This window comes from Nuphar pumila, chromosome 7 (assembly GCF_984573655.1).
Source record: "Nuphar pumila chromosome 7, dmNupPumi1.hap1.1, whole genome shotgun sequence".
NCBI lineage: Eukaryota > Viridiplantae > Streptophyta > Magnoliopsida > Nymphaeales > Nymphaeaceae > Nuphar > Nuphar pumila.
This window is the reverse complement of record NC_143255.1, coordinates 39271140-39286453: the sequence shown is the minus strand read 5'-3', so window position 1 is coordinate 39286453 and position 15314 is coordinate 39271140. Positions and strand designations below refer to the sequence as shown.

The 15314-nt window shown below is 37.5% G+C and overlaps 1 protein-coding gene across 3 annotated transcripts in view; it reads right to left on the bottom strand.

The window, feature by feature from the left end:
• The window catches only part of LOC149831989 (putative starch synthase 4, chloroplastic/amyloplastic), a 92089-nt gene that overhangs the window by 20161 nt on the left and 56614 nt on the right, over positions 1-15314 (bottom strand). For all 3 annotated transcript variants that reach the window (XM_090014250.1, XM_090014251.1, XM_090014252.1), the window contains exon 11: positions 10189-10398. In XM_090014250.1, the coding sequence (XP_089870376.1) occupies positions 10189-10398 (210 nt within the window). The remainder of the gene's footprint in view (positions 1-10188; positions 10399-15314) is intronic.

Here is a 15314-nt window from a genome sequence, read left to right as displayed (position 1 = left end):
GAGTTATTTGTGAGTTGTGCCTTTGTGCACAAGTGTTCTTATTGTGCATTCGTGGTGGGTTTATTATCAAGAATATTAAGGTCTTGATCCTAGTATCTTGGTGGAGATACTTTTACATGGTATCAGAGCCTCGTTGAAGGAGGATAGAGCATCCCGCCACTTGTGAAGTTTCTCGGTAATCGTGCCCTCAAGTAAGTGAAGTTTTGAAGTATATCATCTTCTTCGGGCGATATTTTAGAAGCAACTTTTGTCAAGAAAAGTTGGAAAAACTCTTAAGGTACACATTATTTTCTATCATCTTACCTCTCTAATGGGTGAAAAAGACTCTCACTTCTCTCTTGGGTTTAAACTTAGTGGTTCGAACTATCATGTTTGGGCCGGCAATATGGAAGCACATATCAAAGGGAAAGGCCTTTGGGGATACGTTCAAGGTTCCATATCGGAACCCGAACCCAAACTTTCTATCATAGAGAAAGGGGATATTAAGATCCTTGAAGGTGAAGATAGACAAAAGGCCCTTGAAGAATATTCAAAAAAGCATGATGAGTGGGAAATGAAGAACTTCAAAATTTTATCTTGGATTTTTTCATCCGTAGAAACCAAGATCAATGCCAACATCATTAAGTTTAAAAGGGCCTCCGATGCGTGGTTGTACCTTGAGAAAATGTATACTTCAAGGGACCTATCTCACAAATATTATCTCCAAAAGAAAGCTTTGACTCTTCAACAAAATGATTTGTCTATTCGGGAATATTTTGCCGAATTATCATCTATTTGGGACAAGCTTGCTATGCTCGAACCAAAATGGAGCGGAGAAGCTATTGAATTAAGACACAAGCAACTAGAGGAAGATCGTTTTTTTAATTTTCTAAATGGTCTTAGACCCGAATTTGAGCAAATTCGGTCCTCTCTCTTATCCGCTTTGACATCCCCCTCTATTGAAGATGTCATCACCAAGCTAAGTGGTGAGGAAACGCGTATGGGGATTAGTAAAAATAATCCGAGTATTCTTGCTACCCCTTCTCAAAATGATTATGAAGGGGTTAATGTCGTGTCAAGACCCGAAAATAACTTGAAAACCTACAAACCTCCACATTTCAAGAATCAAGGGCAAGGGCAAGGAGGAAATAATCGATATGGGAAGAGAGACTATAGCAAATTAACTTGCCATTTTTGTAAAGAACCGGGGCATATCAAACCCTTTTGTCCTAAATGGAAGAAATTTCTTCTCGCGGCTTTAGCATCCCAATCCGAAGAACGACCTTCGTCATCAAATGGGTCTCTTTCGCTTCATCAAATTGTGGATGCTCTTCAACTTATTCTCAAAAGAGGCATTTCGGGAGCCGCTATGTCATCCTCATCCTCTCTCGGTAAGTCATCTTGGCTTCTTGATTCCGGTGCCTCATTTCATATGACTCCAAGTCCTTGTTTTCTCACTAATTATTCTAAAAATTCTCTTCCATCTTTTGCCTCAACGGCGGATGGAACACCTCTTGAAATTAAAGGAATGGGCAATTTTGAAAAACAAGACTTCTTTATCCCAAAAATTCGTCTTATACCAAAACTAAACTTAAATTTATTTTTCGTTTCTTAACTCTCGAACTATGGTTGCGATATAAAATTTTCTTTTGATAAATGTTGGATACAGGATCGCCAGTCCGGGAAGTTGATTGGGGGAGACTCTAGGAGATGAGACCTCTACTATGTTGATTTTCTTAAAATTCCCAAGAATCAATTTTGTAATGTTGCTCAAAACAAAGATATTCATGTATGGCATAAGAGATTGGGTCATCCCAACATTGTTAAAATCTCTTATTTGCCTTTTATTAAGCATCTTTGTAATGAAAATTTTGTTTGTAATGAATGTATTCTTGGAAAAATGAAAAGTCTCCCTTTTCCTCAAAGATCTATGTTTACAACAAGACCTTTTGAAATTGTTCACTCCGATGTATGGGGTCCGGCTCCGGTGATCTCTAAGGGAGGTTTCTCATACTATGTTATCTATGTGGATGATTTCACTAGGTTTAGTTGGATATATTTTCTTAAACATAAACATGAAGTTTTCTCAACTTTTAAAACATTTCATATGATGGTTTTAAATCAATTCAATGGAAAGTTAAAAATTCTTAGAACCGATTCGGGTGGCGAATATCTTTCCAATGAATTCAAAAGTTATCTTGAAAATTATGGAATTCTCCATCAAAAGTCTTGTCCTAAAACTCCCCAACAAAATGGGTTGGCGGAACGAAAACATAGGCATATTATTGAAACAACACGAACTTTGCTCATTTCACAAAATATTCCAAAGAAACTTTGGGCAGAGGCCGCCCTTACTTCTGTCTATCTCATAAACAGACTCCCATCTAAAAACTTGAACAAAATTTCCCCATTTGAAAAATTATACGAAAAAGAACCTGATTATAGCAGGTTAAGGTTTTTTGGATGTAAATGTTTTGTCCTTACTGATAAAAATGACAAACTCTCTCCTAAGGCCATTCCTTGTGCCTTTCTTGGTTATTCTGAAACTCATAAAGGTTTTCGCTGTTATGATGTTAAGAGTGATAAACTATATGTTTCCAGAAATGTAAGTTTTTTGGAAAATGTTAGTGGTTTCGAAAAACTTGAAACCAATGATGAGAATATAGACTATTCTTTTCTGTTTGATTTATTAACTGAAGATGATGATACTAGTGATGATGAAACAAATCAAAATGACTTGGATAATAATGAAACTCATTCTGATCAACATATCAATGAAGAACATAGAGATCCTATAACCTACTCTCATAGAGATAGGAATACTTTTAGAAGTGCTCTCGAAAGATATGATAGCGAGTCTACCCCTTCAAGTGAAGGAAATCCTCGTAGGACCGAAAGATCAAGAAGACCCCCTTCTAGGTTCATCTCATATGAGTCCTTTTCACCAAAATATAGAGCCTGTCTAAGTGCCATTCACTCATACATAGAACCTAGGGATTTCGAGGAAGCACGAAAATGCCCGGAATGGATAATCGCTATGAATAATGAACTTGAAGCCCTAAAGAAAGCAAAGACCTGGGAGTTTCAAGACCTTCCTAAAGACAAGAAAGCAATTGGGTGTAGATGGGTTTTTAAAGTCAAAACTAAGAGTGATGGGTCTCTTGAGAGATATAAGGCCCACTTAGTTGCAAAAGGATATGGTAAAAAATATGGGATTGATTATGAGGAGACTTTTGCCCCCGTTGCTCGAATGGTCACCGTCCGATGTCTTATAACCGTTGCTTCAATCAATAAATGGAACATCTATCAGATGGATGTTAAGAATGCCTTTTTAAACGGAGATCTAAACGAAGAAGTATATATGGATGCTCCTCCTGGAATGGAGTATCCTAAAGGAAAAGTGCTTCGTCTTCGGAAATCACTCTATGATTTGAAACAAGCTCCCAAGGCTTGGTATGATAGGTTTAACTCCGTTATGTTAGAAAATAATTTCTCTTCTTGCTTTACTGATACTGCTTTGTTTGTTAGAAAATCTAATGCAGGGATTGTTATTCTACTACTTTATGTGGATGACATGCTTATAACGGGGAGCGATTCTAAAGGGATTAAAAGCATCAAATCCATATTAAAAGATAAGTTTGAAATGTTTGACTTAGGCTTCTTAACTTATTTTTTGGGTATTGAGGTAGCTTATTCTCATAGAGGATATTTTCTATCTCAAACTAAGCTTGCATCCGAGATTATTGACAGGTCAGGTATTACAGATGATAAAGTTTGTGAAACTCCTGCTATAGTAGGAGCTAAAATGAAGATTGATGATGGTGTTCCTCTCTCTGATCCTACTCCCTACAGGCAACTAGTAGGATCGTTGATGTACCTAAGTATCACCAGACCAGATATCTCACATGCGGTGCATACGGCAAGTCAATTTCAGCATGCACCAACTTCTGTTCACATGGGTGCTATCTTACGTGTCGTAAGATATCTAAAGCACACTATTAATAAGGGAGTTTTTCTGTCTTCTTCTTCTGAGTTAAGTTTAATTGCTTATACTGACTCTGATTGGGGAGGTGACCCAAATAACCGTCACTCCACCATTGGTTTTTGTGTATTCTTAGGTGACTCATTAATCTCATGGAGATGTAAAAAGCAGCAAAAGGTGTCTCTATCATCAACTGAAGCAGAATATCGTGCCATGGCAACTACTACCATGGAAATTGTTTGGATTCATCAGTTGTTGGAAGACATGGGGATCACCATTGAAGGGCCTACTAAGCTTTGTTGTGACAACAAAAGTGCGATTTATATTGCTAAGAATCACACTTTTCATGAGCGAACCAAATACATAGAGATGGATTGTCACTACGTTCGGGAAGCGTACCTCAAAGGAATCATTGACCTTCCATATGTCACGTCTGAATATCAATTGGCGAACTTCTTCACTAAAGCCTTGTGTGCTCCGCGTTTCAACTTTCTTCTTAGCAAACTCTCGGTCATCCAGCCCTAGGTTTGAGGGGGGGTGTTAAATTATATACCCAATCATTCAATGTAATATATATATTTTATATATATAAAGTAATACATATACATATATTAATATATATGTATATGTATCTACTTATTATATATATAAAATATATATTTCTGTTTTGTTTAGCCGTAGGGGTAGAATAGTCTTTTCCTTCATTTTACGCACATTCAATTTATGAATGTGATTGTAATTTATTTTCGTTTTTCTTTTCCTTTTATTTTTTGTTTTTTGTTTTACTTTATGTAAAGTACCTTGGAGGGCCCACTAACATAGACGTTGGACCCTCTCCAACGGTCACATTTGTGACCGTTGGAGGGGCTCCAATGTCTATGAGTGGAGCCCCTCCAAGGCCCCTCATGTGTTGTTATAAATAGGGGTGTCACCCCTTTGTATTCTTCATGGCTTTGAGTCAAAGCCCAAGTTCTCAATAAATCGATTCCATTGTTTTTATGCCTTTGTGCATTTGTGAGTTATTTGTGAGTTGTGCCTTTGTGCACAAGTGTTCTTAAGTGTTCTTATTGTGCATTCGTGGTGGGTTTATTATCAAGAATATTAAGGTCTTGATCCTAGTATCTTGGTGGAGATACTTTTACAGTAGACTACTTCCAACCTCTACTATATAAGGGACAAAGGACCATTCCTACTTGCTTCCTATGCAATAAAAAATGGCATATTAAAGCAAATTGTTGGTTTAACCCTCAAAATAAGGGAAAAACCACACAAAGAGAGGCTAAGAGGGATGGAGAAGTAAAGGAGTTGTTGGCAGGCTTGAATATGAAACAAAATGATAAAGGCATTTGGTAGGTTGACTCTGGAGCAGCGACGCACGTCTCGAGTGATGCGGGTAAGCTCTTGAATCTTACTCCTTATGTTGGTAAGAATAGCATAGTCACAGGAGATGGTTTTCATTACTCCATCTCACATATTAGAAATGCCATTATACCCATGTCCAAGTCTTCCCTTAATCATTTAAATGTTATTCATGCTCCCAATATTCAAAAGAACATTGTTTCTGTCTCAAAACTTGTTGATGATGTTAATGCCTCAATTGAATTTACTCCCTCTTCTGTTTATGTCAAGGATCTTTGCACGAGGGAGACATTCGCTGAGGGAAAGAGACGAGGCAACATGTACAGCTTTCAAGAAGATCTCTCTTCCTCAGTTCATTCTGCCTGTTCATCCTTGAAGCCTCATCAACATTCATCATTTGTTCCTTCCGAATATGTGTTTGCCATTTCTGAATGTAATAAGCCAACCCTTTGGCATAGTCGTTTGGGTCATTGTGGTCATCATTTTATTGAAAAACTTGTCTTGAATAATTTCATTCCTAAGTCCAGTCTGAGTCTAGAAGTAAGTGATATAAAGTGTCCTAGTTGTCATTTATGTAAGAGTCGTGTTTTGCCTTTCAATTCAATTAATAAGAGAGCTTCAAGGCCTTTTGAGGTCATATGTTCTGATGTATGGGGTCCTGCCCCAATTGCTTCTGTTTCTGGTAGTAAGCATTACCTTATTTTCATCGATAGTTATTCACGCTATACTTGGATATTTTTCATGAAGCACAAATCAAAAGTTTTTGGATTTTTCAAAAATTTCATTCTTTTGTCAGAAATCATTTCTCTACTAACATTCTTAATTTTCAATGTGATAGAGGAGGTGAATTCTCTTCTAGTGATTTTGTTAGTTTCCTTCAACATAATGGAATAAAGAAAAGAGTGTCTTGCCCACATACACCTTAACAAAATAGGATTGCTGAGAGAAAGTATCGACATATTGTTGAGAGTGCAATCAGCATGATGCACGAGAGTAATGTCCCTACCACCCTATGGACAGAAGTTTTTCACTCCACAGTCCATGTGATAAATCGACTGCCCATGACCATCTTAGAAAATAGATCACCACTTTTCTCTCCATTTGGCATGCATCCCGACTATCATGAATTACGTGTGTTTGGATCTGTTTGCTATGTTCATGTTGACGGCTCATTGAGACATAAGTTTCAGGACAAAGCCTTAAAGTGCAAGTTTGTGGGATATGTTGATGACTACAAGGGGTATAGGTGTTATGATCCATTAAGCAAACGCATCAAAATATCAAGAAATGTTGTTTTTGACGAGATGAATTTTGACAATCAGCCTGCTAATCCAAGTCTCCATGTTGCTAATCCAAGTCCCAGTGTTGAAGTATACTATCCATGGTTAAATTCATAACTTTTTTCCAATACTAGGGATGATTGTTCTACAGATTGCAGTAAAAAAGAGATATGTGAGGAACCAGCAGATGCATCCCAACCAGAATAGGTACCACACAAAACTTGAAGCCAGTAAGGTATTAGGGTATTGTCTACACCGGGCGAGAGAAAGAGCCCTCATCCATTCCCTGCACAAATATTGGTTCTTCTACTTCCACTCCATAGATGTTGGACATCAGAAGATCCACCCGGATCCGACATCCGCTTGACAAGTGGGTAAGCTATAAAAACTTCTCCTTGAATTTTCAATTGTTCCCAACATCTATAAATAAAAAGGATGGGCCTCTCACATTTTATCAAGCTGCAAGTTCTAGAAGATGGATCGAAGCGATGAATGAAGAAATAAAAGCCTTACATGAATGTGGTACATGAAAAGTTGTGCCTAGACCACTAAATAGAAATGTGGTTGGATCGAAGTGTGTGTACAAGATAAAATATAAACCAAATGGGAGCATTGAAAGGTATAAAGCTAGACTTGTAGTCAAAGGATTCACACAAGAACATTGACAAGATTTTGATGGAACTTTCAATCCTGTTGTTAAGATGGGGACCATTCGTATTGTATTGAGTCTAGCCATTGAACATGGATAGACGTTGAGCCAGTTAGATGTTAAAAATGCCTTTTTGCATGGGGACCTAAAAGAGGAAGTTTAGGTAGAACAACCCACTGGGTATGTAGAACAAGATGTCAATCAGTATGTATGCAAGTTAAAAAAAGCACTCTATGGATTGAAACAAGCTTCTCGGTCCTAGTTCGAGAGTTTTTCGCTGAAAATACAGAAGCATGGTTTCTCTCGGTCTCTTCTAGACCACTCACTATTCATCTATAGTGAACGAGATGTCACCACTCTTCTATTGATATACGTAGATGATATCATTATCACAGGGAACTGTAGATATCACATTGAGGAAGTAAAGAACTTATTAAATCAGAGATTCAAAATGAAAGATCTCGGAGATCTGTGGTATTTTCTTGGGGTAGAAGTTGATAAGACGTGTAATGCAGTTACTCTCACTCAACACAAATACACCATGGATATTATTAGTAGGGCAGGCATGAAAGACTGTAAGCCATTGGCAACTCCAAGTATCATCCATCAGAAACTGAGTTCTAAAGAAGGGGATTTATATGGGGACCTCACTAGGTATCGTAGCATAGTTGGCATGCAATACCTGACCTTTACCAGACCTGACATAGTGTATTCGGTCAATCAAGTATCCCAATTTATGCATGAACCTCATACACCGCACATGGAGGTTGTTAAGCGAATACTACGATATCTAAAGGGTACAGTTGGTGATGGGCTGGTGTATAGGAAAAGTGAAAAACAAGGTGGTCGTGAAATCATTATTTACGCTGATGTAGATTGGGCGGGTGATCCAGATGAACGACGATCAGTATCTGGTTATTGTGGCTTCATTGGATCGAACATGTTCTCTTGGAGTAGTAGAAAGCAAAAGGCGATTGCTAGGTCGAGTACAGAGGATGAATACAGGTCGATGGTTGTTGTCACTGCTGAGGCTACATGGATAAGACATCTCCTAACAGAAATGGGAGAACCGATTACTCGATCACTTCTGTTGTGTAATAATCAAAGTGCCATCAATATGTCCTTTAATCATATCTATCATAGTCGAGCAAAGCATATTAAGATAGATCAACACTTTGTCAGGAAAAAGGTTGAAGAAAAGAAGATTGAGCCTATGTTTGTGCGAACTGAAGAGCAAGTTGCGGATATTTTCACCAAAGAGCCGACAAAGGACAGATTCTGGATGCTGAAAGGCAAGCTGTTCATGGTCCAGGACCATGCACAACTTGAGGGAGGCTGAATAGAAGTCGTTATTTGGGTTTTGGACCCAAGTCGGGTATGCACAGAACCAGACCTGACTTTTGTACCGGATCGGGTTAAGATCCAAACATAGAATATGTTGTAATTCTATTTTGTATTAGAGGGTATTTTTGTACCCTAAATTTCTGTATTAGTTAAATAGTTATAACCTAATACAATGAAACACACTGAACCATTTTTTGACGTGTTTTTCTGCAGCCTCTTCTTCCTATATCGTGTTTCTTCCTTCTTGCACAGGTAAACGTGGAGAACATCATTTTTTAACAATCCCAATGATCGAATCTCAACCACTGGTTTTTGTGTTTCTTAGGAGATTCGCTTATTTCTTGGAGGTGCAAGAAGCAAAAAAAAATATCCTTGTCATCAACAGACGCTGAATATCGTGCCATGGCGACTACAACCATGGAGATTGTATGGCTTAGAAGTCTTCTTTGTGATATGGGGGTCATCATCTCAACTCCTTCCAAGATGTGTTGTGACAACAAAAGTGTGATCTACATTACAAGCAATCATATCTTTTAAGAGCGCACTAAGCATATTGAAATGGATTGTCACTATATTCGAGATGAATACGTCAGAGGGACTATTACTTTGCCTTATGTTACATCAGAATATCAGTTGGCTGACTTCTTTATCAAAGCACTTCCAACTCCTCGTTTTCTTTTCCATCTTAACAAACTTTCGGTCTTCTTCCCCTAAAGTTTGAAGAGGGGTGTTTATATATATATATATATATATATATATATATATATATATATATATATATATATATATATATATATATATATATATATATATATAATGTGTATTTATACCAAAATATTGGGGGCCCCACATAATGGATCGTTAGGGTCCCCAACGTCCATTATGGGAGCCCCAATGGCCCCCCTCCTTTTGTTGTTCCCTCTTGTATATAAAGGGGTCTCCCCCCTCTCAAAATGTAGGAGTTCTCTCCCTTTTTCTCTCTTGAATAATATTCTTTTTGCCTTTTGGCATTCACCCCATAGTGGGTATGCTTGTGTTTTGGTTCATTATTGAACCCTTTTGTATTTCCGCATATCTCATTACAGCCTATCTATCCTGCTAAGGAATACATTGAGTTAATAAAATGTGTTTCCCTCTTGTTGACCATGCAGTTAAGAAGCTTTACTTTCAAGCACAATCATAATATGTCCATGTTCATTATAGAAATTAGAAATCCAATTTATCATTCCAATGGGTGTTGAAATAATATAGAAAGTGTAGAAGGAAAAGCACATTCAAATTCCTAATTTTATATCCAAATCTAGAAATTATATTGGGGAAATTCATATAGAAAATGGAAGAGGCAATTTTATGTTCCAGTTATAAAACTGAAAAAACATGTAAATTCCAAAGAAATCTTTCTCAGAAGGCATCCAGACAGACATCAAGATTATAAGTGAACAGAACAGTTTTATCATGTAAAATAAGGAGGAATATATTCTCTCAGCAGATTCAACCTCCATCTGAAGAGTAAGACGAGATTCAAATCATCTTCAATACCATAATACAGAACCTAGGTATCAAAATAGAAATAGGATTCTGAAAGAAAAAATCACCATAGGCATACTGGCATCTGCAGAAGAGAGTCCAAGATGCTTTCTTAAGGCATCCTTATTCCTTGTTTTTCCTTGAAGATAGTCAACAGTATATTGAAACCTTAGAAAAGTATCAGTAGCTGGGTTCCAAGCATCTGTGTCAATTGCATTTAAAATGCCCAGGAACTTCTTAGAATGATTATTTAATGTATGATGTAAGCCATGTCCTCCCTGTCACAAAATACAGAAAAAAAAAGATAATGCTGATGGTCAAACAACAAAATATTTAGCCATTGTCAAAAATTAGTTAAAAAACAAACTAAATGCAACACATTCCACAAGCATGCGTGTGTGAGGATGCATGCACACATATGCATGCATGGATGCACACTTAGAGAGAGACAAGCAATTAACACAAATAGAAATAGAGAGGTTTATAACACATAGAAAAGGGAAAAATAACCATTCTATGCATACAAAGTATAAACAAATTGACCTACATAGAGTACAGCAAAAATAATGCATTCAAGTAAAATCAACAAATTTAACACATCTCTAAACTTACATCAATGTCAAGAGGTTTTAGACTGAGAGTTTGGAGAGGAGAGTGAAGATAACAAGTGGAATGATATATGGCTAAGAAGTTAGTGATCTGCTCTGGTAATAGCACATAGGGTAGAGATAGTCCCATTAAATGCTTCTGTCAGATTTATCTAATCCATTTAAATATGCTTGGTTCTTTCATTAAGTAACGGGTTCCATACAACATGAATTGCTTGTCAATGTGATGAAGTCCTCCAAAATCCAATCCAAGGTGCCAAATAAATTCTTCTGTGATATGAGTTTTAGCTTTGTGCTCCTGTCTCTAGCAGTTGACTTACACAATCTCTACTAATTTTATTGAACCAAAAGACCCAAGAACTTAACCAACCATCAGCCTCTACCTACGTCACACTGGTACAAGTACGGAGGGTATGACACAGCAAGTTCAATATATATATATATATATATATATATATATATATATATATATATATATATATATATATATATATTCTGTGTGTGTGCATATGAAGAAGAAGAAAGAGGAGGTAGGTAACCCCACCCCCCGTTTGGTTTACCCTCTCTCTCTCTCTCACTCACTCTCTCTTTTCCCCTCCCCTCTCTCGTTTCCCCCCACCCAGGTTAATGCCCAAAAAAAAATGAGAGAGAGAGGGTAAACCAGAGGGGTGGGGTGGGGTGGAGGAACGAGAGAAAAGGGCATACCAGGTCGGGGGGGGGGGGGGGGGGGGGGACGAGAGAGAGAGAGGGTTTATCGTAGTGAGGGGGGACCAAAATAGTCCCACCCCTTTGACCACAAGTCAAACACCACCAATTTTTTTGGATCGGGTCGGGGTTGGACTCGACCCACGATGTACCCGCACGTCGTGCGGTACCCGTGATGAGTTGTGGAGCCTGATTCACTGTTTTTGCCCCTGCAGGAAGGGGGGTCCGGGGGCTCCCCCCGGTGCAGGTTATAGGGGGGCAGCGCCCCCCCCCAGAAGAAATTTTTCTGGGGCTTATGTTTGGGACCCGGTTTTCAGTGGATCCGACCCGATTTGGTTAGGGTTAGGGTTGTCGCCCTTGCCTTGTTTATATTCTCACTTTTCTTTCCTGAGCTTGTAACTGTCTGTTAAGAGCAATAATATTTCTCTCTGGGCGGCCGTGGTTTTTTACTCTCTCTCGGATTTGAGGAGAGGTTTTTTCACGTAAATCTGTGTTCTTCTTGTGTTTTGTTTGATCGTTCTTGTTCTTTGTTTCCTTTTGATTGTCTCTTGCTCGTGGTTTTTCCTAACAACCCGTACCCATGTCCTGCCGTGTTGACTCAGGTCCGACACCCCATATTGAGTGTCCACGTGACATAGGCCTCTACTAGTCATAGAACTTCCAAAATCCAAATGAATGCACTAAGTTCAAGTGTAGATGAACATAGAAAAAAGAAGCACACAATGTCATGTGCCTAGCATGTATTAAGAGATCCTTAACAACAAAATGCACTCATCTTGCTGCATTCATGAATTAAGCATGCTGGATATGGGAAAAGTGGTTAAATAATAAAATTAACTGCAATCCATCCATATCTTTATCTAATCATTTAGAAGCACCCTATCCAAATATCAAATTGTAGATTTGGCTCTACAATAGTATTGGCATTCCTTGTTGTGATTACACAACCTAGCACTAAAGACAAGATCTGCAGTATATTAAGTTGAGGAAGAAGACTACAACAAGCTTGGGTGAGAAAGGTTTAGAATGGTTGACAAATCTTTTTAACAAGATTTGGCGGACAAATAAGATGCCTAATGAGTGGAGGAAGAGTACTTTGGTGCCTCTATATAAGAATAAGGGTGATATACAAGATTGCACAAACTATCGTGGTATAAAACTCATGAGTCATACTATGAAACTTTGGGAGAGGGTGATTGAGTATAGGTTGAGAAAGGTTGTCATGATATCGGAGAATCAATTTGGTTTTATGCCTGAAAGATCAACTATGGAAGCTATACATCTTCTTAGACAACTTATTGAGAGATATATAGAGAGGAACAAAGATTTGCATATGGTTTTTATTGATTTGGAGAAGGCATACGATAGAGTACCTAGGGATGTTCTCTGGTGGACAATGATGAAGAAAGGTGTTTTTCTCAAGTACATTAGTATAATTAAAGATATGTACGAAGGAGTAGTAACCAATGTCTGCACTTGTGGAAGGGTGACAACCAATTTTCCTATAACGGTTGGGTTATATCAAGGATCTGCATTAAGCCCTTTCCTATTTGCTATAGTGATGGATGAGCTTACGAGATTAATTCAAGAAAATGTGATGTGGTGTATGTTGTTTGCTGATGATATTGTTTTGATTGATGAGTCTAGAGCTGGGGTTAATGCTAAGTTAGAATTATGGAGACAGACATTGGAAGCAAGAGGTTTTAAGTTGAGTAAGAGTAAGACAGAATATATGGAATGTCGGTTTAGTAAGCAACGAAGTAGTGATGGGAGTGTAGTGAAGCTTGATGAGCAAGAAATACCGGTGGATGACTGTTTCAAATATTTGGGATCTATCATTCAAAAGTACGAAGAAATTGATGGAGATGTAAATCATAGGATAAAGGTTGGGTGGATGAAATGGAAAAGTGCAACTGGAGTGTTGTGCGATCGTAGAATGCCATTGCAGTTGAAAGAAAAGTTTTATAGGACGACAATTAAGCTCGCTTTACTATATGGTACAGAATGTTGTGTTGCCAAGAGACATCATATTAAAAAAATGAGTGTAGCTGAGATGCGTATGCTTAGATGGATGTGTGGAAATACAATAAAAGATAAAATTCGAAACGAGGAGATACGTAAGAAGGTAGGTGTTGCATCCATTGAAAATAAGATGAGAGAGAATCGTTTACGGTGGTTTGGACATATTCGACAAAGGCCTAATGATGCTCCAGTTAGAAGGATGGAGAAATATGAAAATATATTAGTTAAAAGAGGTCAGGATAGGCCTAAGAAGACTTGGATGGAGATGATAGGAAAGAATATGAATGCTTTGAACCTCCGAGGACATGGCATTGGATAGAAATGATTGGAAGAGAAGGATTCATGTGGAAGACCCGAATGATTTCCTTTTTTGGTTCATATCGCCAACCCCAATTGTTTTGGGATGAAGGCATAGTTGTTGTTTGTTGTTGTTGTTGTTGAAGAAGACTACAACAAGAGTAAGCTATGACTGGGTCCATGAACACACCATAGAATACATTATTTGAAACAATTCTCCACACCTCGGTTTCATAATGATTATGAATCAATTCTCATCGCTTTTCATCATCTGCATAAGCCAACAGATAAATGCAGCCTTTGTCAAAACACTAAATTCTAATAAACATGTTGGATTGTGACAACTGCCTAAAGCTATATATATAGAAACTGACGACTAAATGTTCAAACTAAGATCATGGAGCTGGTGTAAGATCATAATGAGAATGATGAAGTAACCCAATGAATAAACCAGCTAATTCCAGTGTTTGAAAACTCAGCAAGCCAACTTGTTGACTCGCTCGGCTCGGCCCAGATTATCCACTTACTGGTTAACCCAATAAATGGACTAGGGAACCAACAAAACCAAGCAAAAATCAGCCAACTCATAGCTTGACTAGGCCAAGTTCACAGTTTGACTTGGATAAGTCATACTTAGTTTTGTTAGTTTTATGCACACACACACACACACACACACACACACACACACACACATGCATGGTTGCTAGACCCTACTTACATATGGGAAACTCATTTCCTAGGAAACTATTTCTGAAACCAAAAACCTAACATTTCTGAAACTTGCCGGAAACTTGTTTCCCATTAAGAAACTTGTTTTGTATCACATGAAAAACCTACTTGCTTTGTATAGGAAATAAGAAAACATGTTTCCCTTATTTGGGAAATCCCTTATTTGGGAAACATGCTTCTCACACATTATCGGATGTTTTAGATAAGAAATCTGTTTTTCAACAAAAAGATTGAGATACACGTGTCATTTAAAAACCTTAATAATGTATTTTTGAATTGTTTTTACATAATCTGAAAGTTAAGAACGATAATGTATGGAATCAATAGAAAAATTGCATAATCTAATGTAACTGCAATATTTTTACCTTATGTTTTGAATCTATTATATCTAAAACATACAATTATATGATGCATTTAAACAATTTATTTATGATATTTATTATTTTATTCAAAGTAGCCTGACTATGCACTTGTTTGCACGAAGTATAAAATTTATGTAAGAAATTAATTTATTAATTCTTACTAGTTATCAAAATAGAAGGAAAGAAGTGAAGTTAACGTGTAAACTTCTACTATTCTTCATATATATTACCAAAATATTTACACTTTTCTTTATATATATATATATGTATGTATGTACATATGTATGTCTAGAGAGAGAGAGGAGAGTTGGTGTGTAGGGCTTAGAAGTGCACAGCGCAGGTGCACCGGTAAAAGCCACAATTTTCCAGCCACCCGACCACAGAGATGTGTCTATGCCCCATTTGCTAGGAACCAGCCCTTGGATTGTGTTTACTCAGCAAAAAACTTGAATTTATAACGTTTGAAATTTA